General features: G+C 47.8%; 1 protein-coding gene and 1 pseudogene across 1 annotated transcript in view; one reads left to right on the plus strand and one right to left on the minus strand.

Moving 5' to 3' along the window:
- Positions 1–3,966, minus strand: part of Mos (proto-oncogene serine/threonine-protein kinase mos) — a 28,127-nt gene extending 24,161 nt beyond the window's left edge. Inside the window, exon 1 of the mRNA XM_089576328.1 lies at positions 2,934–3,966. Within this exon, the coding sequence (XP_089432454.1) occupies positions 2,934–3,966 (1,033 nt within the window). The remainder of the gene's footprint in view (positions 1–2,933) is intronic.
- A 130-nt stretch (positions 3,967–4,096) lies between these two features.
- On the plus strand, positions 4,097–21,690 carry LOC149356369 (uncharacterized; annotated as a pseudogene).
- Positions 21,691–25,860: the final 4,170 nt, after the last annotated feature.

The following is a 25,860-nucleotide window of genomic DNA, read 5'->3' on the forward strand; positions in this document are numbered from 1 at the left end:
GCAGATCGCAGCTTTCCGTGGTGTTATAAAAGCGAATATGGCGACTATTTTTTCACTGACCTCCAAAGAAAAGGATACTACAGTTTGCTCGTTCCACGTATAACCTGAAACCAAACAAGTCAAAAACAGAATTTCTACGCCTAGCACAAGCATACTCCAGCGTGGAAGACAGGCATGCAGTCCATGTGCAAAGAGTGCCAGCACAACCTCGGCTCGTATTCTCGGAAAGGAAGGGGTGGGAACAATACTGAAGTAGATTACCATCATCGGACGCTTCCTGGCTCGAACGAAAGAGCGTCATCCTAAAGAAAACGCCCAAAGCGTTGTGTAGAAAAAAATCCTGTACTCAGTAACCGGCGTTGTAGGTTCGGGCAACAAAGTATTTCAAGGAAATGATGAAGCAGCACAAAGTTGATGTCAAAATGAGCGAAGCGCACTGGCCTAGCACTGCGAGGCATGTGACCACAGGTTAATGGCGTAATCATTCTGCGCTGGAAACCAAGCCAGATACGCGCACAAGGCTGCTGCTTCCCTAGTGGCGAGTTCAGCAGACGCCAGGAATTAATAATCGCTGCCTAGGAAACATTTGCCCTTGATAAATCTGCCGTTTAGGCTCAGTGACCTGGTGGTCAAATATATGTGTGTTTAGAAGCCAAGCTAGCTGCAACTGGCCCGCTGCCACAACTTGAAGGAACCGAGCAAGGTTGCAGCACATGGTATTATTTTTTTTGCAAAAACTTGGTTGCCGTTCATTTCTCTCTTAAATTTTCATTCGAATTCAGAAAGACATCAGTAGAACGCTTTCATTTTAATCGCTTAGCTACGATTAAACGAGATGCCGCATATGAAGTGCTTCGATTATTTGCTTTGCTTTGCTTGCTTGGGCGCGTCAAACCGAGCCCAAAGTCACTAACCGAGCCTTGCTCAGCAGCCTCAGGTGGTCTGGCCTCGCCTAAGCTGGGGAGAGCGACACATGCTTGAGCCTCAATAAAGGTTCTGCAGGGGCTAAGTGAACATGTTTCTACTTTTAAAAGAGGCGCTTCTTGGCAGTGGCGACACGCACCTCATACGCGAGAAAATCGAAGGAACTGTGCAGCGGTTCAGCCGTGCCTTTCTGACAGAAATCTCTAGAGACCACACTGAGGACAAGCTCTGCATGCAGCCGCTCTGATTAAAGTGCTTCAAGCAGAGTACTCTTGCGGTGGTCCGCTTGAATTCGCCCTCGTCACAACAGCGAGCGCCTGCGCTGGGAGCTTGTGATCTTGTGGAAAACAGTGGAATACGACACAGTCACGGCCATAGTTGCTCGTGGACACGAATGCAGAGCAGTACCTCGTGTTGAACCTGATTCTCAAGGTCGGCTGACATGCTTTGTACATCACAACGGACGCAGCACGATAAACAACGCTCGCTGAAAGCTCGCTCGGGTGCGTCGAAGTATCCCCGGCTCCTCAACGTGACGTCACGTTGGCCGACATGGACGAGGTTTCCCTCTGCATTGTTCTCCCGTACTGCGCTAGCGCGGGACGCGAGAAATTTAAACATTGCGCTTTGAATTGGTGATTGCGCCACTGTTTTAGCCAAAATCGAAAAAGTAACTTCGCACACATTATCAGAAATTACCCTAATTCAATGCCCTCGAAGGTTAGCTGATTCGAAAACCGCCTCAGTATCCCTTTTAATAGAAGCAAAACAGCTTAGTTTCCGATGCCACTGGGAAGCGTGCACGCAAGATTTCTTTGGAGCTCGCCATCAGTCCGGCTACAGTCCATGCTGCCAACCTCGTTTGGGGACAAACACTTGTAGATGTCGCCCCGGGTCGCTCTAGCGGCTCTGTCAGCTAAGCCGTTGCCAGCAATGACGCTGTGTCGTTGTAGCCACTGGAAAATGACGTCCTGACTTTCTTGCAAAGTCTGGGACACTGCACAACCTCGACCCTTTCCTGCCGCTGAAGTATTTATACGGTCTCCCCTACCTCGGTAATGCAAAGATGCTGTGCCGCCTGTGGCTGGCGGGGACGTTTAAAAAAAAGCTTTCTTCCACCTCGTCGGAATGGGAGATTCTTCATGTGAGCACTGCGAGTGCGAAGCGACAACGATTGCAACTGGTTTCTCGGGCGTGCGATAGGCTGATTATCGCAAAGTGTGGTCTTTTCAGTATCATCCACGCTATATGCAACGGCTAAAAAAATGGTTGCCTTTTACCATTGCTAAACACTAAATATTGTGCAAAAGCATAATTTTTTGCAGGTGGACACCACCGCCATGCGTCTAAATCGAGATTGAGGTGCCCATTGGCCCAAGGAGCAAGTTATGAGCCTTTCGTTTCGTCAAAATCAACGGAGTCAAACTGTCCGCTGGTTTCGAGAAAACGACAGGCGCAAAACTGCCTGAATTTGTAGGTGGAGGACACTGCCTACTCACAGCGCGGTTGAGATGTCCAGCGAGCCAGTTGCACTTGCTACTCAGAGGCTTCACACACATGCACAGACACACATCACTGAAATCCCAGGAGTATGGCTAGAAGTGCTTTCGCATTAAAACAATTAATCGCAGCTTCTTGAAGCTCCGATGCATAAGAGCCGATGGTAGGCAGAGATTGTTTCGGGCTAGTCGGACCAGTCTAGCTGACGGCACTTCAACGATATCATTTGTTGGCATGCCCTGGCGCTCACATGTTTGCTCCTCTCGTTCTTCCCGCGCAGCAGCGCCGGGCAGTCGACGCTCGCGTGAAATTAAAACAATTTAGTGTGTATACCCAATACTACACGCGACAAAAGCAGCTCTTGTCAGAATCAGTTCGGGGGCAGCCAGTACGCTAAGACTATGATGGGACAAGTAAAATCATGAATGCACCGCTTTGAAAATGAGATTTTCACTTACAACGAGACAACGCTATGCACCGTGCTGCTCGCTCTCATCAGCGCCGCCTACCTTTGATCTGGACTCCAAACACTCTTCCGAAGGCTCCTCTCCCAAGACGCTGCAAAGGTAGTCCTTTGCTGGCAGCACAGGATGTTGCTCCTTGGCGCCAGGCACTGGCACCGGGCAATGCAGAGCGTTGGTCTTTGCTAGCCGCCATACAGAACTCAGCCTGGTTCGACGCCTCGAAGGCGTCCAGAAACAGCCGCTCGAGGGCCAGGATGGAGCTGCCGCTCTTGCTGATGCGGAAGGAAGACTTGAATAAGTCACCTTCACCAGAAGATCCTGAGCTGACCGCGGAAGCGCGCAGCTGTTCAATGTCTGGCGGCCACTCTGACGAATTCTTCGACTGAACTGTGCCTCTGGAACCAGTTTCACTGTTTCGGCTCTTCGATCGTCCTAGCGCAAATCGCGCCGCTGAAACTGCAGGATTCCCCTGTGGTGGTTCATATGGCGACGGTGGTTTCCTTTCTCGGCTGCCCCCGTCTTCTTCGATGATGTCGAGCTTCTTGAGTGGCGTGAATGGGGACGACTGGAATACAGATCTCGAAGACGACTTAGTGGAGTGGTCAGGTGTAAAACACGTCGCCTGATGAGGGTCCGAAATGCTGTGTGAGAGGTCCGTGAATAGCTGCGAGGCCTTAGCTTCTCTCGAGTCGTCGGCACGGACGCTTACCTGCAGCGCGGTCGGTAGCTCTGCCTGCTCTTGCAAGTTGGAAGGCGGCAGATCAGCCGCACCGTCATTGTGGCCAGGAGGTAGCGTAGTACCGACGTTCTCGAGAATTGCGTGGTCAGCGTGCCACACAGGGTACTGTTGACAAGGCCTCTCTGCGCGTAGTAGTTCTTCAATGTGTTCATCATCGTCGCCTACTTGTCGCAGTCTTTCTACGTACGAGGGCCACTCTTCAGACTCCAAGATGCTTTTCGCGATGTCGTCCGACAAAGACAGATTGTCCGCGTCGTCGTCGTCAGCGTGAAGCTCGTCATCTTTGTTGCATAAATGCTGGGATGACTCTCGTTCCGTAAACTGGAATGCTTCAGCCATGACGAACTGCAACTCGCTGCTTGCTACGGTTACGAGGTTCAATATCTCTGCTCCCGCATTTCATCAATGAAGAACGGGACACAAAACGAGCCTACTTGCTTTTCATAAAACGGCAGTTACGGCGCTCAAGATGGGTCTTCTGCAGCATGCGTGAGCTTGCTGCATCCGCGGGCGGTGAACTTCATTCTTGACCACGCCCCCGACGAGACAGGCTGGTAAGGTTCCTGTGGTTAACCCACACATTTTTCGATGCTAATGGCTTCTCTAGCGTTGACGGAAGGATGCATGCTTCTCAGGCATCCCCGTTTTTGCTTCTTAGGGGCAGTTGCTTACTCAGGCTCCGGTCAAGCAATAAAAGCTGTAGCGGCAGCGATATAGCTATAAACGCCGTTCATCCGAAACCTACCTTCCGCCTTTCATGCGGTGTGGCGCGTACAGTCATGCGCAGTTTGTAGCTGTCACCAGTGCGAGTTCCCACGGAAAAAAGTTTCTCGTTTTATCGACCGAAGACGTCGTAGCTTTGAACCGATAACCTGAAGGGCTCGAAGAAAATAAAACAAAAGTTATTGATTCCAGTGCGGTCAGTGAGATGTAAGCCCTCTCAAGATAAATTTGCAGGCGTTGCAAGAAGGCTTCGATGGCGAAGCCAGGGCACAGTGCAAATAATTTCAGCCCGTTTTCGTTTCCTGTTTGTTTTCATGCTTTTCCGTGTTCTTAAACGCATCATAGCAGTCACTGGGGACTCACGAAAGAGCACCATCATATTTTCCAAAAACTTTTATAACCTGAAAGTAATTGGAAAACTGAAATTTGGTTTTTGAGCAAAGCAAATGGTGCGGCAACTATCTGACATCTCGGTGGACACCTCAAACGCGTCATGAGGGAAGGAATAATGTGGAGAGTGAAAGATAAAAAGAAGAAAGACGTGCCGCCGTGGAGGGCTCCGGATTAATTTTGACCACCTGGGGATCTTTATCTTTGACTGGCATCGTACAGCAGACGGGCGCCTTTTGCGTTTTACCTACCCGGGAACTCCGGCTTAGTAGCCGAGCGCCCTAACCGCTGAGCCATTGCGGAGGGTCAGTCTAAAAGTACTGGACTTAATTTATGCTCAACAGTCTGATAAGACTGCGCAGAGAAAAGTCATGCGATATTTAAACACCTCGGCAATAAGCATAACCTGTGCCAAAAAAACAAGGTTTAGGTTTTATGTTTTATGGGGTTTAACGTCCCAAAGCGACTAAGGCTATGAGAGACGCCGTAGTGGAGGGCTCCGGAAATTTCGACCACCTGGGGTTCTTTAACGTGCACTGACATCGCACAGTACACGGGCCTCGAATTTCTCCTCCAAAGAAATTCAACCGCCGCGGCCGGGATCGAACCCGCGTCTTTCGAGACAGCAGCCGAGCACCATAGCCACTGAGCCACCGCGGCGGCAAAAAAAAAAAACAAAGCAAGCAGGTTGAACGCCGTGGTTTCAGTCGAGATAGCTACTGCGTCGAAGAGCATCATGTTGTTATCGGTCATTAATCAGCAGCGTTAGCTTTAGGTGCGTGTACCTCAAAAAAAAAATAGAAAGGTAAAGTTTGCCCCATTAAGTAGTACTTTGCAAGGAACAAGTGGTAGTACTGAAGCAATACGAAATCACTGAAGTGCACTACGTGAGCTGTGGTGTGATTTTGTAGCTTCTTTTAAAGTTTAGTTGTTCAGCATTGTTTTGGACGAGGCATTGTCTGCATCTGTCTAGAATTTTAAAAGCAGCCCTGGAGACAAAGGGAAGATATATAGGCACCAGGGCTGAACATCAATTAGTAATTTAATAATCCTTACTATTTCAGCAGTTATAAAATTTCAGTTAAGCATTTCGTAGCTATGCTGGCTTAGCATCTAAAAGGTGCAAAAACTACACAGTTTGCATTTCAGATTTTTTTGTGTTTTTCCGATTTTTCAGGTTTTTCAGTGTAAGGCAGATTTGCGTACCCCAGTTGGAGGCACAACGAATAAGTTTTCCATTAAAGAACCAACTCGGCCATACAGCCTCGTGACAGAGCGTGTGCTAAATCTACTAAGAGGAAAAAGGTACATCTTCCATCACCACTTAGGAGAAAAGCTGGCAACTTGTGAGCGTGAAATAAAAGGAAGGTGTTGCCAAGCATTACTTAGTTATTGTCATCACTTACCGAACTGCATTCAAACGCCAAAGGGATTACGAAGTGAACAATGGAGGGGAAAGCCTCGGGGGGATTCGCAACGTTTCGACAGCAGGACCTGTCTTCGTCTGGACAAAGCGTTCATCATTGGTGAGGTTTAAAAAGGGCCTTCGCTCCGAGAAGGAAGGCTTGGTGAGGGGGAGGAAGGTGTGAAGTGGGAAGAGATTTAGGATGGCGAGGGTGGATGTTGTACAGACTTGATGGCTGACAAAAAGGATTACCCGAAACTGCGAAAAGGAAAAGGACAGGCCAGCAGAAACGAATCCGGGAGTGTGCAGTGTGCAGAGATAGTCAGCGTGGTCTTAAAATACTGTGTATCCAGCTGCGACACACGACTTGGTATGCCTGGCTGTGTTGACCTGAAAAACGCAGATAAAGAATTAAGCAGCATCGTGGAAGGCAGTCATCACCATTAGCACCATCAGCCTGACTGCGACCACTGCAGGGCAAATGTCTCTCATGTCTCTCCAATGAACCCTGTCATTTGCCAACTGCGGCCACCCTATCCCCGCAAAACTCATCCGCCCACCTAACTTTCTGCCGCCCCTGCTACGCTGGCCTTCTCTTGGAATGCACTCCGTTACCCTTAAGGACCAGCGGTTATCTTGCTTTCGCATTACATGTCCTGCCCATGATTTCTTCCTCTTCATTTCGACTAGGATGTCATTAACCCGCCATTGTTCTTTCACCCACTCAACCCGCTTCCGATCTCTTAATGTTACACCTATCATTTTTCTTTCCATAGCTCGCTGCGTTGTCCTTAACTTAAGCTGAATCCTCTTGGTGAGCCTCTACGTTTCTGCCCATAGGTGAGTACCGGTACGATACAGCTCTTGCATATTTTTCTTATGAAGTGTATTGGTAACCTGCCATTCATGACCTGAGAGAACCTGCCTTATGCGCTCCACCCCGTTCTTATCCTTCCAGTTATTTTCAACTCATGATCGGGACCAGCGGTCACTCCCTGCCCTAAGTAGACATAATGTTTAGCACTTCCAGCTCCTCTTTGTGATCTGCTGTTCCCTAGCTAGACTGGTGAACGTTACGGTGGAACGAAACACCGAATGGAAAAACGAAGCAAAATTAGGTTTAGGTTTATGGGGTTTAACGTCCCAAAGCGACTCAGGCTATGAGAGACGCCGTAGTGGAGGGCTCCGGAAATTTCGACCACCTAGTGTTCTTTAACGTGCACTGACATCGCACAGTACACGGGCCTCTACAATTTCTCCTCCAAAGAAATTCAGCCGCCGCGGCCGGGATCGGACCCGCGTCTTTTGGGTCAGCAGCCGAGCACCGTAAACACTGAGCCACCATGGCGGCTCAAAGCAAAATTCAAGGAAAAAGAAAATGGAAGCGTGTTCACAGATTTTGTGAAAGACAAGGGAGGGGTAAATAAATGCGAAAGCCAAGGATTCCTGAGAAATGGCATCAGGAGGTGCAGGGCATAAGTTAAAAGTAAAAGGATAAATTGAACAAAGATAAAAAAAGGTGGCTGAGGCGGGAAGGAAAGGACAAGTCGGGGCCGACGGTTGAAGTGAAAGAAACGATTGAGCGGCGTTATGAGCTAATGGGAAATGCTCTAATCATGAGGAAGGTCTTTTCAAAGAATTACACCAATGCCTGAATGCACCTGAGATATTTCAATTTTCTTCTGCATATATTCATCCCTGCTGGCTGTGATGTTTTAAATTTGTTAATTAGGAATGCCTCTCTCAACTTTTGAAGCGAACGTTTCACTACGCTAAGTGAAGCCACTTTCGCGGTGGACCCAAGTTTCTCCTTCAAATGACCTTAAACTTCGAAAGCAAACGAAAGGCGCATGACTGGCCCCCTGGTACAGTGAACACCTTAGTTGCGCTTTAAGCTACTAAACCGATGAAGAGCGGCAGCTTCGAAAGCAGAGGAGAGGCGCATAACTGGCCCCCTGGTACAGTGGACACCTTAATCGTGCTTTAGGCTACATGGCGGTAGTGATAGACGTGCGCTGCATGCGTTGACATTGAAGGTGTTGTGGCAGACAAGCGGCACTGCAGCAATAGGCCACATTGTTCGTAGAGCGAGAAAACTCTCGCGATCAGCCATTAACTATCACCTGCCAGGTTGGCAGGGTGGGCGCGCTGCCTATGCAGTGTCCGGGACGCACTCCACGTTGCAGACGCCAAGCCGCGTGTTGTTGCCCGCCAAGCCACAGCTTTCGCTCTCTAACCGGGTTCAACAGTAATTGAACCGCAGCTAATTTTTTATCGCTTGGAGATTTGAAGCCTGTCTGAAGAAAGAACAATTCAAGTTCATTGTAGTTAAGACCGCGTCATCAAGCTGACACAGCAAGGAACGTAATGAAGGCAGTGTCAGAACATTTTAATCAACGTGGTCACAACTTCAATGAACTTAAACTGTTCATTCTTCAACCACGCTTCAAATCTGTTAGAGATAGAAAATACACAGATGCATCTCTAATCCACAAATTGAAAGCCTTACAACTAGCACGGATCAACATATACAAAGCAATCTTAGAAGCTCTCAGGTAGTACATTCCAACACTGGCGCAATTCTTTAAAAAGTTCTTTCTCAAAAGCAATTCCCGGTAGTTCATAACGCCGCACAATCGTTTTTTCATCTTACCCACCTCTCCGGACTCGTCCTTTTCCACCTGAATCGCCCTTCCCCGCCCCCCTCTCTTTTTTCTCTTTGTTCAATTTATCCTCTACTTTTAACTTGTGCCCTGTACCTCCTGCTCAGGAACCCTTGGCTCCCGCATTTCTTTCCCCTCTCCTGCTTTTAGAGCGTTTTCTGAACTGGCCTTCATTTTCTTTTTCCTTCAGTTCCCTTTTTGCCCCTCAATATTTTGTTCCGCCAAGCTGCTTAATTCCTTTATCTCAGTTTCTCGGATCAACGCAGCTAGTCATACCAAGCCACCAGTCGCCGCTGGGCACACAGCCTTTCAAGCCCACGTTCGCTATCTCTCAACGCTCCACACCACCGGATTCCTTTCTGATGAGCCGGGCTTTTTTTTCCCTCCACACTTTTGCACGTCAACGGGTTGATCGCCTTTAGCAGCCATCATGCCTGGACAAAATTCACCCTCAATGTGTAACACTCTTCCCACTTCACCCCCTTCCTCCTAGGAGTAAAGACCCTGTTTAAACCCCTGCAATGATGGACGCTTTGCCCAGACGAAGACAAGCCCTCTTGTAAAAATGTTCGCAAGCACTCTGAGGCTTACCCTCCCTTGTTCACTTCGTGATTATCAAGAGCCATCTGCCCACCCTCTCTGTGCCATGTAAAAGGAATTAGCCAGTTGTTTAATGAGATTGGTTGTTTTCAGATTGGGAAGTTTTTATTGCGGCAGGTTTTTCTTCTAGACTGGACGGAAGTCTAAAAGACTTTTTTCAAGATGTCGTTCAACATCTTCCTATAAGAGAAATGATTTTTATTGTCATCGACACTGCGCCTATGACTGAACCTACATTGCCAAGTGCAACATTTGTTCTAATTTTCTGTGGATTATTATGCAACTGTCTCTCATCTGCATAGGTATAAAATTACTTACAATTACAAATTACTTACAATTACGAATCACAACTGAACTGGCAATGAGGCATCTATTGATGGAGCAATCGTGAGTGCAGTAGCTGCACGAGTAGCGTGAATGTGAACTTTTATTCTGAGGAAATGAAAATTCAGACTACTCTGCTCAGCTGCTGTATTTTTTGCAGAGCTACAGCAATCAAGTCTCCGTGTTTAAGTATACAAATGATGATCAGCCGCCGCGGTGGCTCAGCGGCTATGGTGCTCGGCTGCTGACCCAAAAGACGCGGGTTCGATCCCGGCCGCGGCGGCTAGAATTTCTTTGGAGGAGAAATTCTAGAGGCCCGTGTACTGTGCGATGTCAGTGCACGTTAAAGAACCCCAGGTGGTCGAAATTTCCGGAGCCCTCCACTACGGCGTCTCTCATAGCCTTAGTCGCTTTGGGACGTTAAACCCCATAAACCAACCAACAAATGATGATCATGATGTAAAAATAGCGCATAAGGAACACAAGGGACGGATAGGAAACGACGCAGACAAGCGCTCCGTCTGCGTCGTTTCCTATCCATCCCTCGTGTTCCTTGTGCGCTATTTTTACATCATGAACGTTATCCAACTTGCCCAACTTTCGGCTTTACAAATGATGATTTCCTGTTCATGGAGTGTTGTCTTGTAGCAAGTTTCAGTAGCCACTGTTGCTTACGATATTTTCCCACGCAATACCCGCTCCAACTATGCATGATGGCTGTAACAATGCAAAGTAGGTTTGCAGTGTTGCCGAAAAAAGCTGAGATGCCAATGGGTAACTGCAGTGGTACCTAAATTCTAGTGTATTTAGCTACTGGTAGCAGAGCAGGTTTCGTTTAGCGTGATTCTGCGTTTCTAGTGTCACTATGCTGAGTCAACAGCAATAGTCTTGCTGTTCCATACACTGAAAATTGCCTTGTGCTGAAGTTTGCACTCCCAGTCACCAGGTGGATGCATGGCATGAGTTAACTTTATTGTTTTTTGTGATGTTAAACTATTTTAGTTACGTGATTTGTGAGTCAAGAGGTCTAATTCAGAGTGGAAAGTAATCTTGAACATGAATATTTTGTCGAATTTGCACATTTACCTGATAAACAATGGACACATTCACCACATTGTGCCATAGCTACCATGCTGGCTCTTTCGAGGGTAGAGAGTGAGGCCATGGGCTCAAGTCATTAAATTATCTTCTTGCAGTGCGTGAATATATTCGCTGCAGGAGTTGACCACGCATGACAAGTTTAGCCAGATCAACGGAGACCACAAAAAAATGTGGGACATGATTAACCACCTTATGGACAGAAAGCATAATTGTGATGCTGTGCAAGAAATAATAAAAGACAACGAGCATGTAAAAGGGCAGAAACTGGCAGATGAAATGAATTGTCACTTTGTTAACATTGGTCAGTATGCTGGGCAAAATACGTGCACGGATAATTGTCCACAAGAACACAGGCTGCCGCAATCTGTTATGCTTTGGCCATCTACTCCTGCTGAAATTGAGACAATAATAGCGCAACTAAAGAATGATGCAGCAGCTGGAGACGATGGAATAAGAGCATTGCCACTTAAATACACTGCGCCTATTATTTAAGTAGAACAGAGAACTGGGAGAGTTGGTGAAGGTTCAACATTTTGTACAGCGCGAAAAACTAAGACTGGGGAAGAAACACGCAAACAAACAAGCGCTGAGTATCAACTGAAAATTTTATTAGGAAACTCGTGGTTATAAAGGCTTCAACCCATCACGCGCAGGCGCACAAAGCCTGAAACAACAAAACAGCAAAAACAGCAAAACCGAAACAGCAATGAGGCTAATGCACACGTGTGGTTTGGTTTGCTGTTTCGGTTTTGCTATTTTTGTTGTTTTGTTGTTTCAGGCTTTGTGCGCCTGCGCGTGCTGGGTTGAAGCCTTTATAACCACGAGTTTCCTAATAAAATTTTCAGTTGATAGTCAGCCCTTGTTTGTTTGCGTGTTTCTTCCCCAGTCTTAGTTTTTCGCGCTGTACATAATGTTGAGCCTATTATTAGCCCAATACTGGCATATATTGCCACCTGGTGTTCTCAGGTGGAGCTGAAGTGTCTTCGAAGACGTTGAAGTGTCTCGCGCTGGCTGGCTGGCTGCTTGCTGTATTCTGCCGGTTAGCGACCTGTCGCCCTATTTTCCGTTCCATATTTTGGTGGAGGTGCTGGGTTAAGATCCCCGTATATGTCTCATACTCCTCCGGATACCCTGGGCTCCAGTCCTTCGCTAGTGGAGACCCCCGTGCACCGTGCTAGCCGGAGAAACCAAGGCCTACCTCCCGAACACGGGCTTTTGGAGTCTGCGAGAGCACCCACCCATCGACCTGCCATGCCAGCTGCAGCCTACTACACCTTGCAGAATCCGCGACTGCCCAAACCATTCCACGGCAGTCAGCTCGAAGACGTAGAAGACTGGCTTCTCGAGTTTAAACGCGTGGCCTCATTCAACCAGTGGGACGACGCCGCCAAGCTTCGAAACGTCTTCTTTAGTCTCGAGGATGGTGCGCGTACCTGGTACGAAAACCGAGAAGACGCCCTAACATCATGGCACGAGTGCCGCCGACGCCTGCTGGAGACCTACACCAGCACGGATCGTCGAGAACGGGCTGAACGGGCTTTGCAGTCTCGCATTCAGATGCCGAATGAGACTGTAAGCATGTACGTGGAGGATATGACTCGGCTCTTCCGGCGAGCTAACCCGGCCATGCCCGAAGATAAAAAGGTGCGCCAACTCATGCGCGGCGTTAAGGAGCAACTTTTCGCTGGCCTCGTGCGCAGTCCTCCTGGGACTGTTGCTGAGTTTCTCACGGAAGCGGTCACGATGGAGAAGATGCTCTTGCGGCGGTCTACCACCTACGACCGGCCGGTACTCGCCGCTTCACTTACAGAGCCGCTTCCTGCCTTCGGGGCTAACCCTGGTCTTCTCCGCGACCTGATCCGCTCCGTTGTGCGCGAAGAGCTCCAGGCGCTTTTCGGTGCTCCCCTGCCGACGGCCGGCTCTCTCTCTAGCCTCGTCCGCGAAGAGGTTCAAGCCTTGAGACCTTCGTTCCCGTCCGTTGACCCGCCGCCTTTACCCACGGAGTGCCGTCGTCCAACGTATGCTGAAGCCCTGCAACGTCCTGCGCCCTCTTTGGCGCCATTTCTTCCGTCTAATCAAGGCTCGCTGTTTTCCGCACACCCCGACACGTACTACATCGACAATCGACGATCACCCCAGCAGAAGACGGGCCTGTGGCGTGCTCCAGATCGGCGGCGTCTCTGCTTTCACTGCGGGGAACCCGGTCATCTGTATCGCCAGTGCCCGTATCGACAGGTTGGGCTGCAGGGGTTCCCTATCGACATGCCCCGTCCACCACCGTCGACCCCGGGAGATCGAGGACTACGTAGCCCAGCAGCGCATGGCGACAATTCCCCAGCGGCAGTCTCGGTCTCCATCACCACGCCGACCTTCGCCACAGCCCCAAAGCTCCTCCTGAATGGCGCAGAGACGGTCGCCAAGTCCCCGCCGGGAAAACTAAAGAGAGCGACCTCAGGGGGCGAGGCCGCTGGCTATCGATGCGAACAAGACCCCCCGACAACGCGAACAGCGACCGACCGCGATTTAAAGGCACCGACTGCAGTACCTGAACTCGGAGATCGATTCTCGTTGGATATACCCGTGCTTCTCGATGGCTATAAGGTTAGTGCTTTGGTGGACACTGGCGCTGATTTCTCTCTTTTAAGCGGAAAGCTAGCGGCGCTTCTGAAAAAAGTAATGACGCCATGGTCCGGCACGCAGATTCGCACGGCTGGCGGACATGTCGTAACTCCGCTTGGCCTATGCACAGCAAGAGTCCAAATTCGCAGCTCCACATTTGTTGTTAGCTGCCTAGTTCTACCTGACTGCTCCCGTGACTGTATCCTTGGCGTTGATTATCTCCGAGAGTATGGAGCTATTATTGACCTCCGAAAGCGCACTGTCAAATTTTCTACCGAGAAAGCTGATGTTTACTCCGAGGACTGTCCACGCCCTTCGAATATCCGCCGAGAGCGTTTGGATTCCGCCACGCGCCGGTGTTTTTGTGAATGTTCACTGCGACGGACTACGTGAAGGGACAGCGGTCGCAGAGGGCAACCTGTCCCTTTGCTCACCCACGGCATCTGCTCAGCGTGAAGTCTCATCCATCTCCACGACGGCTGCTCTGAGCTCCTGGTGACTAACTTCTCTAACGAGCCCCGGCACCTTTTTCGTTCTACTGCCATCGCATTCGCCGACCCCTTAGCGGAGGTTTCTGAATGTTTCGCGTTCGAAGCTGTTAGACCTGTGCGCCCATCCCTTGACATCAGCCCGGACCTTTCGGTGACTCAACAGCGAGAACTACGTGCCCTCCTACTCGAATACGCTACCTGTTTCGCTTCTTCGTCGAAAGTCAGGCAAACGGCTCTTCTCAAGCACCGCATCATTACGCCCGACGATGCCCGCCCCATCCATCAGCAGCCGTACCGTATCTCACCGAAGGAGCGTGAGGCGATCCAAACGCAGGTGAAGGAGATGCTTTCAGATGGAATCATTCAACCTTCCAGCAGCCCCTGGTCTTCACTTGTCGTGCTGGTGAAGAAAAAGGATGGGACACTCCGCTTCTGCGTGGATTATCGAAAACTGAACAACATCACTAAAAAAGACGTCTACCCGCTGCCTCGTATTGACGACTCGCTCGACAGACTTCGTCGCGCCCAGTACTTCTCCTCCATTGATTTAAAGAGTGGGTACTGGCAGATAGAGGTCGACGAGCGGGACCGCGAAAAAACGGCGTTCGTGACACCCGACGGTCTGTACGAATTTAAAGTGCTACCTTTTGGGCTATGTTCAGCGCCGGCAACTTTCCAGCGGATGATGGATACCGTTCTCGCTGGACTAAATTGGCAAACTTGTTTGGTTTATCTCGATGATGTCGTCGTATTTTCCGAAACTTTTGCCGAACACCTTGAACGCCGGAGGACAGTATTAGATGCCCTCCGATCGGCCGACTTAACACTAAAGCCAGAGAAGTGCCACTTTGGGTACAAAGAGTTGAAGTTTCTCGGTCACCTCGTGAGTGCCGATGGCGTTAAGCCCGACCCCGACAAAACTGCTGCCGTCGCCAACTTTCCTGTTCCTGCAACAAAGAAAAGTGTGCAACGTTTTTTGGGTCTGTGCGCATATTACCGCCGCTTCATCGCCGACTTTTCAAAGATTGCCGCACTCCTGTACCACCTCACGCGTAATGATACACAGTTCGTGTGGGCTGCCGAGCAGCAGGAGGCTTTTTCCGAGCTGCGCAGACGACTGCTAACAACCCCTGCTCTTGCGCACTTTGATAAAGAGGCTGAAACCGAAGTCCACACCGACGCGAGCAACGTCGGCCTCGGCGCCGTACTCGTCCAACACCAAGTTGGCGTGGAAAGGGTCATCGCGTATGCAAGCCGCACTTTTTCTCGCGCTGAAACAAACTATTCGACCACAGAAAAAGAATACCTTGCGGTTGTGTGGGCAACCATGAAATTTTCCGTACCTCTACGGCCGCCCGTTCAAAGCAGTTACCGACCACCATTCGTTGTGCTGGCTTGCCAATCTTCGCGACCCATCGGGGCGCCTAGCCCGATGGAGCCTCCGCCTCCAAGAATTCGACTACACCATTGTGCACAAATCTGGCCAGACGCACGAAGACGCTGACGCACTCTCTCGCGCACCCGTCGGGTTAGCGGATGATAGCATAGAGGACGAGAGTGGTTTTATTGGAGTTGTCAGCGACTTAGACCTAATGACCCGACAGCGAGCTGACCCAGACCTGCGACCTATCACTGATTATCTGGAAGGCCGAGGTTCTGTCGTACCCCGACGATTTTCTAGAAACCTGCCGGCCTTCTGTCTCCGGAACGGCATTTTGTTTAAGAAAAACTCCAGCACTGTTGACCGAGCGCACCTCCTCGTCGTTCCGGCAGATCTCCGCGCCGATATCCTTCTTGCTTGTCACGATGAGCCGACCTCCGGCCACTTGGGCTTTGCCCGCACACTTGCACGCGTGCGCCAGGCGTATTATTGGCCCAAACTTTCTCACGCCGTCCAGCGTTACGTTAGAGGCTGCCGCGATTGCCAACGTCGTAAGGCGCCTCCTCTCAAGCCAGCGGGCTTGCTCCAACCTATTGAACCGCCTCGGACGCCTTTTGATCAAGTCGGCATCGATCTTCTGGGCCCATTCCCTGTGTCATCAGCCGGTCATAAATGGATCATAGTCGCGACCGACTATTTAACAAGGTATGCGGAAACCAAGGCGGTGCAGCGCGGTACGTCATCTGAGATCGCCCAGTTTTTTATGCAACAAATCGTGCTGCGTCATGGCGCACCGTCCCACGTAATCACTGAACGAGGTACGGCGTTTACGGCTCAGCTCATGCGCGACGTGTTCGAGCTCAGTCACACGAACCATCGCAAAACCACTGCCTATCACCCACAGACGAACGGGCTCACAAAGAGACTCAACAGAACGATCGCCGACATGATCGCGATGTACATAGACTCGCAGCACAAAACCTGGAACGAGATTCTCCCGTACGTCACATACGCTTACAACACGGCCACCCAGGAGACGACCCGATTTACACCATTTTGTCTGGTCTACGGACGTGACGTTCAGACGATGCTGGATGCAATGCTTCCATGCTGCACAAGATGACCACCCACTTACGCCAGACGCCGAGCAGTTCGCTCAGCGCGCCGAGGAAGCACGTCAACTTGCTCGTATTCACATTCAGCGGCAGCAGAGCACGGATGCGCGCCGCTACAACCTCCGTCATCGGCACGTCGAATACCATCCGGGTGACCAAGTTTGGGTGTGGACCCCGGTACGCCGCCCAGGCTTGTCTGAAAAACTGATGTGCCGTTACTTTGGACCGTACCGAGTTTTGCGCCGCGTCACCGAAGTGACCTACGAAGTTCTTCCTTACGGGACTGTGCAGCCTCAGCGTCGTCCACCCCGCTCTGAGGTTGTGCACGTTGTCCGCATGAAACCCTACTTCACGCGGTAATGGATAGTACGCTCAGTGTTCCGCTAGTTTTCGCGTGGGACACCTTCGCCCACCTCCCTTGTACATTTTTATGTGCTTGTTGCTACTTTTTTTCTCTTTCCACTGCCCGTACTGCAACCCCGCTTTTATGTTTTTCTTTTTTTTGGGAGGGGTAGTAATGTCACCTGGTGTTCTCAGGTGGCGCTGAAGTGTCTTCGAAGACGTTGAAGTGTCTCGCGCTGGCTGGCTGGCTGCTTGCTGTATTCTGCCGGTTAGCGACCTGTCGCCCTATTTTCCGTTACAATATCATTAATGCGATGCTTCAGTCTGGAGATTATCCTGAAGAATTAAAAGTTGCTAAAGTCACGCCCGTGTATAAAGGTGGATGTGCATTAGATATCAATAACTATCGGCCAATTTCTGTCCTCCCAGATTTTCGAAGATATTTGAAAGAGCTATAAGTGATCGGCTTGTGTCCTTTTTTGAAAAGAATCAGATTATTACCTCTGCCCAGTACGGGTTCCAAAAGAGAAAAACAATGGAAATGGCTTTGATTCATATTAAAGAAAAGATAGTGGAAAACATTGAACACAAACTTTTGAACGTAGGGTTATTTTTGGACCTAAAGAAAGCATTTGCACTGTACAGCATGACATTCTGATAAAAAAGCTGGATATGTATGGTGTACAAGAAATAGCACTCAATTTAATTAAAAGTTATTTATGTGATCGCTACCATTATGTTGACATTAATGGTATAGCATCCAGTAAAATGCGAATTCTGTATGGTGTGCCCCAGGGATCCATTCTAGGACCTTTTTTTATTCCTGGTGTACATCAATGATATTACATCAGTCACTGGCTTTAAAGACATAATTTTATATGCGGATGACACCAATGTCTTCTTCACTGGAGCAAACAAAGCAAGTTTGGAAAAAGCTGCTAAGGAATACTTGCTTAAATTATCAGGATGGCTTTTAAATAACGAGTTGAGTCTAAATACAAGTAAGACAATGTACATTATATTCAAGCCTATAAATAGGAGAGACTATTCAACCATAAATGCAACCTTTGATGGAACTCTGATAGAACAGGTAAAAGAACAAAAATTTTTGGATGTTTGGTTGAGTGAAGAGCTTTCCTGGACTACGCATGTTAATAAATTAAAAGCTGATTTGGCGCTAATAACTGGGAGCATCTACACGATCAGGAATCTGTTACCCGCGTCCTTAAAACAGGTGTTATATTATTCTCTTTTTTACTCAAGATTAAGTTATGGAATATTGGTCTGGGGGACGACGACAGCCTATAATTATAATAAATTAATTGTTGCACAAAAGAAGGTACTACGCTTGTGTGAGAACTATAAAGGCTGTAGGCGCAACTTACGGACCGGGCCGCTTTTTGTTAAGTACAACATGCTAAAAGCAAACCAGGTCTATTACTTTAAACTGCTGCAGTGGGTCCATCGAAACAAACTACATATCCATCTAGGACAATATAGCAGTACATACACGATCCGCGAGCCTAAACGAAGAGTGCCTATGATACGAACTAATTATGGTAGCCAAACGCTAACTTTTCAGTCTACTATACTGTTAAACAGCTTTGGGTTGTACATGGATTTCAACAAACCTTTTACTTTTTTAAATGTGAATGCAGACACTTCTTGGTTAATTCAGCAATCTCATACACAATTTAATGATATGTGTTTCTACTAGAGCCCCGTCAAATCGATTTAATCGTCAATACGTGTTCCGCGGTTTGCACATGGAATATGGTACCTAACGCTTGCCATTGGATACAAAAATTGTTTTGGTGTTCTATTTTTCTTTTCTTTTGTTCATGATGGGGAGATGGCGTGGTGGGGAGCACGAGGAACGGAAAGGGAACGGCACGTGTTCCTTCTGCGGTATCTTTTAATCATGAACGTTATCTAATTCTCCCAACTTTCGGCTTTGCTTTTCTTGTGTATTGGTTTTGATGTTTGTAGCGCCGGTTTTGAACTTGATGTTTCCTATTGCCTGTGCCCTTTCTATGCAAACCTGGATATGTTTACAGAATCCGCGTTTTCTTACAACTTTGGATCGTTTAGGACTGATGTACAGGACGGTGAAATTTTGCCTTTTAAAGAATTGTTTACATTTTTTCCCTGCTACTGGCCGAAGTATTATGCCTGAGTTCTGTTCGTTGCTGCAAAAATTTGTACAAGGGGCCAAGGCCTCGTCAGGCTCTTAGCCTTTAGCCTTGGCGTCCTCCTAGACACTGTCTGAGGAACAAATGAAGAAAAAAAATCGAATCATTCTAATGGCTTCAGTGCCCATTGCCATCTACACGCAAGTCCCGTCATATGAATTACTCCACTCAAATTACTATGCAACGGCACCAGACAGGCTCTTTACGCTTGCACCACATATACATGTATAACAATAAATTGCCAGGAAGTATGAGAATGCCTGACTGCTGCTGAAGAACCCAATGAGACAGGAGGGCAAGTCTTACACAATAATCAGAGCAAACTCTCTTTTGAGGTCTAAGTACCTTGTCTTAAATGCAGAACAAAGTGGTGAACCAGTAAGCGTTTAAATCTAACGGTAAATGTAGGTGTTATACTATTTCAATCTGAATGAATGGCTCCAAATCAGAATATAAGTTTGTGAATTTTTATGTCTACTCTTAACCGGCATTACTAGGCTATTCATTCTGCTGGATTGTTTGGTTGCTTATAGCCATTGTACTATGTTATGCCTAATTCGTGCTGAAAATTTATTGTTGTTTATTATTTATGTTGAAAATTTATTGTGATGCCAAATACTTTTTTCAATTACAGGTCCCTCAGGCAAATAAAGTGAGTAGTTCAAACCCTGGAGGGGAGACTGGTGCACTTCATGTTTATTTCACCTTTAATCTTGACAGCGGCAGCTGTCCTGAAAATATGCTAGCCTGCCTGAGACCAGGCGGTCCACTTCTTCGCCCAAAATAAAGGAGGGGCGTTGTACAATGTATTGTTGGGTAAACGATGTCAAAATGCTCACGGCTCAAGAGAGAATTCATCCGAAGCGTGGGTGGGATTTTTGTAGAAGAATTACCCATACTAAAGGACAGGGGTGTGGACGAGCTAGGCCGTGGATATAATTCGATGTTCTAGCAAATAAAAAACAGGGTGTAGAATGTCACCCGTGGCAAATGGCAACCGTCCCAAGCACCGCACTGAGCTCTAAAGTAGAATGCTAATGTTTCAGTTGCATGCCTAAATTGGCAACCAATATTGGATTTCAGGGGTGACACCATTGAAGACAAAATATTTTTGAGGCAGGAGGTCTTCGCGAGTACCAGAGAAATAAACTTACCTTTGGCACTAAAATACACGCAAGAAAGACCAGGTGAGCAGAGCGCCTAAATTAATTCGGACGATCAAGTGCAGCAGGCGAGTGAAAACAAAGCACAGTGGCCTCTGCTTTTCCATGCCCAGTTTTTCTATGAACCTGCAGACCAGCTGCTAGAAAAAGATGTAAAGGTGGAGGTTGCTACTGCTGTTTTGATCAATGTTTTTAAGTATCCTGGAGCTTATAACATGACAGGATTATTGAAAGGAATTTTAATTTATTCAGGGTAGAGTGCCTTTTCACATAATGGCACAGTCATTGCTCCAAATCACCTTGGCCTCAATGCTTTAGAGAACAGTAATTTTCTTTGGCGCGAAATTTTGCGACCTCTTCATTGTGGGCAGGCACATGTTGGAGAAAGGAAGAATAGGCATGACTTAGTCTCTTAAAGGAACCAATGCTACGCATTTCCTTCAGTTTTCTCTTATGATTGCGGCAGCAGCCTGTGTAAAAACAAACAAGTTTTCATTGAAGCGAAGAAAACTTGTGCTGAACTCTTGTAAACTCTTCGGATGGCCTGCATTATGCAGTACTTCTATACACATATGCAAAATGACTGTGGTAAAGATATCCGACAATCACGCCAGCCATTTATGAAGCTTTGGAGTCATTTGCTGTCCTGGTGCTTGTCACGATCCAGAGCCTTCATGTAGGCTGTGCTTCTATCCATAGCGGGCGTTTCAGCGAACACTTCCAGAATTCCTAAATATAGGCTATTCGATAAAAAAAGGAAACTCTTCACACAGAAGCTCTTTGTTCCAACGGACGTCATTAAGTCTGAGCGACGTGCTTATTGTTGATAATTAGCATTTACTAATTTTTTATCTAGCGAAGTTTAGCGCATTTTGTCGATGGCGAGATTGTTTATTAGTTTCTAAAGCTAAGAAAAAGTCGTTTTCTGAATACTTGCAGCGCAAGAAAGTCTGGTGTTTTTTCTCGCACCAAACTGAAATTCAGCGCGCGAGGAGCGCTGGGAGCCTAGTGCAAACGCAACATTCGATGGTGACGTGTTACAATGACGGCATGTGCCAATTCGAAATGTACTGTCGCTTTCAGTATGAGCTGCACCGCTCGAGCGTGTGGCCGAGTGATCTGCAAGGTTGTAGAGTGGCGCCGATCCTGCCGCGTTTCCGAGTTATCTGGAGAGAGTGTAGCTGTTCTTGCCAGCGCGCATCACCTCCACTTGCATTGCTTTCGCCTTCACCCTAGCTTAGTCTTGTTGCGATATCAGATTCGAAAATGATAACGGTAGCCGTCGATTGACGCCCCAACTTCGTGCTCGGGCCCGTCTCGATTCAGATAAAGAACAATACGTTCGTGAGCTCGCACAGCAGCTCCTTTATTTATACCACGGAGGGGAAAAATTAAAAAAAACAACTAGGAGGGAGCGTGACGCCACGCGCTGAGCTTCTGGAAGCCATCCTCCTGTGACGCCGCTGCCGAGGGCCCTTTTGCGCAATGACTCTTGGGAAACAGGCCCTGCACAGTTACCACACTGCCAACAACTTGGATCGCGGTGCTTTTTAGTGAACGTCCCTGCTCCGATGTATCGCAGAAACCATGCAGGAAAAAAAAACTAGGAGGGAGCGTGACGTCAGAATCTTGAAGCCTAGGGCCCGATTCTCGGTATTCGCCAATCCACCCAGTGTGGGGCGTACCCGTGACGTGTGAATCGGGGCGGTGCGAAAGTGCGTAAAAGCACAATAGAATGACGAAATTGAAAAATAAAGAACAAAGTATGGAAAAAATAAGCAGTGTCGTCTGCTACTTGGCGCCAAGTACAAAAAACACCGCCGAACTGCGGCGCGTATGTGCGTACGCGTCGCACAGGAGCGCCGTATAGATGGGCGGTGAAATGCGTTGCGGCGGCGATCTCGGCGTACGCGCCACACACATTAGCTGAGTGATGGTGCTGAATGCGACGCGAAAGACCCTCTGGGCCGGTCGTCACAGAAATAAGAGTTTAGCGGTGATTATACTGCATGAAGCGACAGTTTATCGCCTGAAGCCATCGCGCAGCGTGTCGCGTCACTGCACTTGTGAGATACGATCAGCGCCACGGAGAGAGGAATTGGCGGAGAAACGGCTGGCTCTCGATCGTAACCTCAACGCGTCAGTGACGTTGGAAAGCTTTACCTCAACGTGTCGTTTTCAGCGGTGTAGCGCGCGGGGCCTTACACAGCGAGTGTTAGCTGCGAAAAAAACCATGCCTAGCTCGGCAATCCGTTAAACATTTTAGGAATCGGTGTGCATCGAACTTGACGCTATCCTTGGCTACGTTGGCAAGCGGCTGCGCACGAAACACGACTGCGAATCGCGTCAAGCGCAACGCTATGTACGCGTACAATGTCTTATTATCAAAAATGACAAATGCGAAAGCAAAATAGGGAGATATTGTTTCCCGCCAGTACTTAAAAAAAAACACAGCTAAATGTCCACTGACAACAGAAGCATACATTTCACAGTGTCGGCAGTTCACTTAATCTGAACAGGACATATACTTCATTATCATGCTCTGAGGCACTCATCGTTTGCTTCGTGAACATGAAATATAAAGTGTGCCTGCAAGCAGACTTGACGTACTTTATATAAAAGCACCTCACGAATGCACAGTGTAGAGTGGCAGGTACATTATTTCATTCAAATAAAAAAGGCTCTTAATAATGCTATTTAATTTCAGTGTTTGAAAAGGCCCTCAATCTCGTTAATTCTGTCTAACAATGAGCACATAGCACTTACCAAGGGCATACAGGCAGCTGCACCACTCGTGTAACGCAAGTACGCACCAAAATGTGAGAGGTGAAACAAAACTTGTCATGCCCATCCCTGGAAGTTCATTGCTGTTGGACAACAGTAATGCATCTACAGCAGAACCAGGCAGCTTCTTTCAATGCAGCAAGATTCCTTGCAAGAGGGCAAGGTGTGATGTCAAGAGGGGTGAAGTCGGCTGGAAAAAAATGTGTTCCCATATGCTACTCACCACTGGGGAACGGGACGAATATAGAGGTGGATAGTGAAGGTGGAGAGTAATGCCACATTACAAACAGCTAATGCAGTGTGCGAGACGCTTTATTCGCTTCGTGCAAGTTATTATCGTAGCGTGCACATACACCTGTATTATCTAGTGCAGATCTCATATTAAGCATGAACATGTCCAGGGTGAGGTAAAGGAGCTGAAGGAGAATAAAAACAAGAACAGCAACAGAACAAGAAAAGCACAAGCATGCACAGCAGCAAGATGACACACAAAGGAGGCAAGAAATGCAAGGCTAACATGGTCAGAGTATTTGAGGGAGGCAGCATCACAGACAAGCAGTGGTATTCTGGCAAAAGGTTCATTAATACAGCATAACACTGGATGATGTGGATTGGTTTAGGCAAGCCCTGTGCACTCCACGAGCAATCTACAAGAGGCCTCAGTAATGTTTCTAGCCTGATGTGCAAGTGCATGACCTTCTTTCTGTGTACACTCCTGACCACATACATATCAGCGCCATTGTTGGTTCTCTTTGAGCGCTAGATCACAGTGTCGTTAGGCAACATTTACACCATACACTGATGCAATAAATACCCTGTGATGCCACTATTGTGCACTGCAGAAGAGTAATCAAGGGCATCCGCAGAACATTTTCCAGGGGGCGGCACCCAATCTCCGAGGATGGGGGCGGCGGTACGTTAGCACGAAAAAGGAACTAGTGCATAAATAATAGCCGTAATTACAGCCCCCCCCTCCCCCTTCCAGACGTCCATGAGAGTAATGCTCAATGACATGCGTTCACTTTCAAAGTAGTTTCCTTTACTGTGCACTAAAATAGACAACCCCCTAAGTACACTCAAAATATGACATCTACAGTTCAGTGAAGGGCACCGTACCAGATGTAGGTACTGAAATGTCGGCAAATGTCTGAAAGGACACTGAGGACCAATCAAAGTTGCTCTGCAACAGTACATTAGTACCACATTCCAATAATAAAGCGCCTGCCTGTACTGAGATGAAAGCTTGTGTGCAGCTCAGAGATTATTTCTTCATAGAAGCAGTTCAAAATTACCGTGGTGAACTGCGCTGGCAAGAAGGCTATTACAGTCCCTGGTTGGTTATAACTTTATTAGTCCCACTTCAGTTGATCAGGTGAGGGTGAGTGAAGGGGTGCTGAACAGGTCGGCGACGAGCCCTCAGGCCACTCTAGATGGCCAGGCACCGTTTGGCTGCGGCGACCTTCAAGGCCAAGGCCATGATGCGAAGCTGCAGCTCTGCCTGTGAGCTGAGCAGAGCAGCCTCCGATCGCTCCTCTGATCCCATCCCTTGGAGAGGAGGTTTCGGTTTGTCTGGGCAAGTTTGATATGTGCATTTACAATCCGCTCTGGTGCTAGAGCATAAGTGACAGGTTGGAGATTTCTCCCCTCTATGTATGTACTACACTCCTTCACTGCATGAAAAAAAATACAACACTTAAAATGTCTAGTGGTGTGTGCACATGGAGGCTAAATTGGTTTTTCGAGCATGATTAAGGAAGCTTGAAAAATGGTAAGCAAGTCTGATACAAAGTTTCCACGAGGACAGTGTTAAATTAATGAATAGGAACTATTCATCACCTATATATATATATAGAACAGGTTGCAAAATGCTGATGAAATTGAAGTCATTGCAAGTGCCTCTGCATAAAATTTAAGCCTCCTGAAAAATTACCACCTTGTACAGCTTTGCTACCTATTTTCTATTCAAGTTCAAGCAGAAGTATGAAACCAAACCAAGTCAGGTGGAAACAGGCTGCTATTCTTTTTTCACACTATACGAATAATTTTTTTATGATTACCACCAAGTAATATTGTTAGTGCTGTATAGTACGTGATGGAATTGTAATTAGTGCTAAAAGTTATTTGGTACCATTTGCAACCAGAAAAGAAAGGTATGGAAGGCCTGCACACGCCACTGTCAAGGAGAGAGGCTGCCATTCAGCAGAAAACCCAGTGTTATACAGCCGGCATTGTGTCAAAAAACAAGCTTCACGCGTGTATGTCCGCAGTGAAGGTCACTGAAAAGAGGATTTGTAATCAGAATCAAACGTCAGCACATGTCTGAAACTACTTCACTTTATAAAGCAATACATTTTGCATGCAAAAAATTAATAAATTTCTGTCTGCCTTGAAACCCATGACCCCTGGATCGCCAGCCAGGCACGCTACCAACTAGGCCGTGTAGGCACATTGACTTTCCTCAGGTACAAAGGGGCGGGGAGGGGGAGTGATGTGTGAGTTCTGTTGGCTTAATTTGAAGCTTACTAATGTAATTACTGCACTGAACTAGAGATGTGCCAGTTAGTCAGAAAGTAATTAGTCACATTATGCAGGTGAACTGCAGTGTGGAAGAGTTCAAAGACAAAAATGTAGAACCTGTGTCTACAAAGATAAGTTTTTTTACGGGACAGACCCGTCCTTCATAAACTTTTGACAGTGGTGTACATGCACATTAGTGTTGCCTAGTTTGTAAATTTCAGTAGCCAGCAGTCACGTTTGCTAAACGCAAAAATGGCAGCACGGACACTGATGGTCCAGTCACACTAGGGGTGCAGAGGATAAACAGGTTGTCTAAGATTTTTCTTAAAATGACCAAACAGGATTCCCAATTTATATGAAGCAAAGTGCAAGGGGACGAGTCAATGAAAATGGGATCTAACAGAGTTTCACTGGGAGAACAGG

The sequence above is a fragment of the Amblyomma mixtum genome, chromosome 3, assembly GCF_055824585.1.
Source record: "Amblyomma mixtum isolate Tamu chromosome 3, ASM5582458v1, whole genome shotgun sequence".
In the NCBI taxonomy this organism is placed as follows: Eukaryota; Metazoa; Arthropoda; class Arachnida; order Ixodida; family Ixodidae; genus Amblyomma; species Amblyomma mixtum.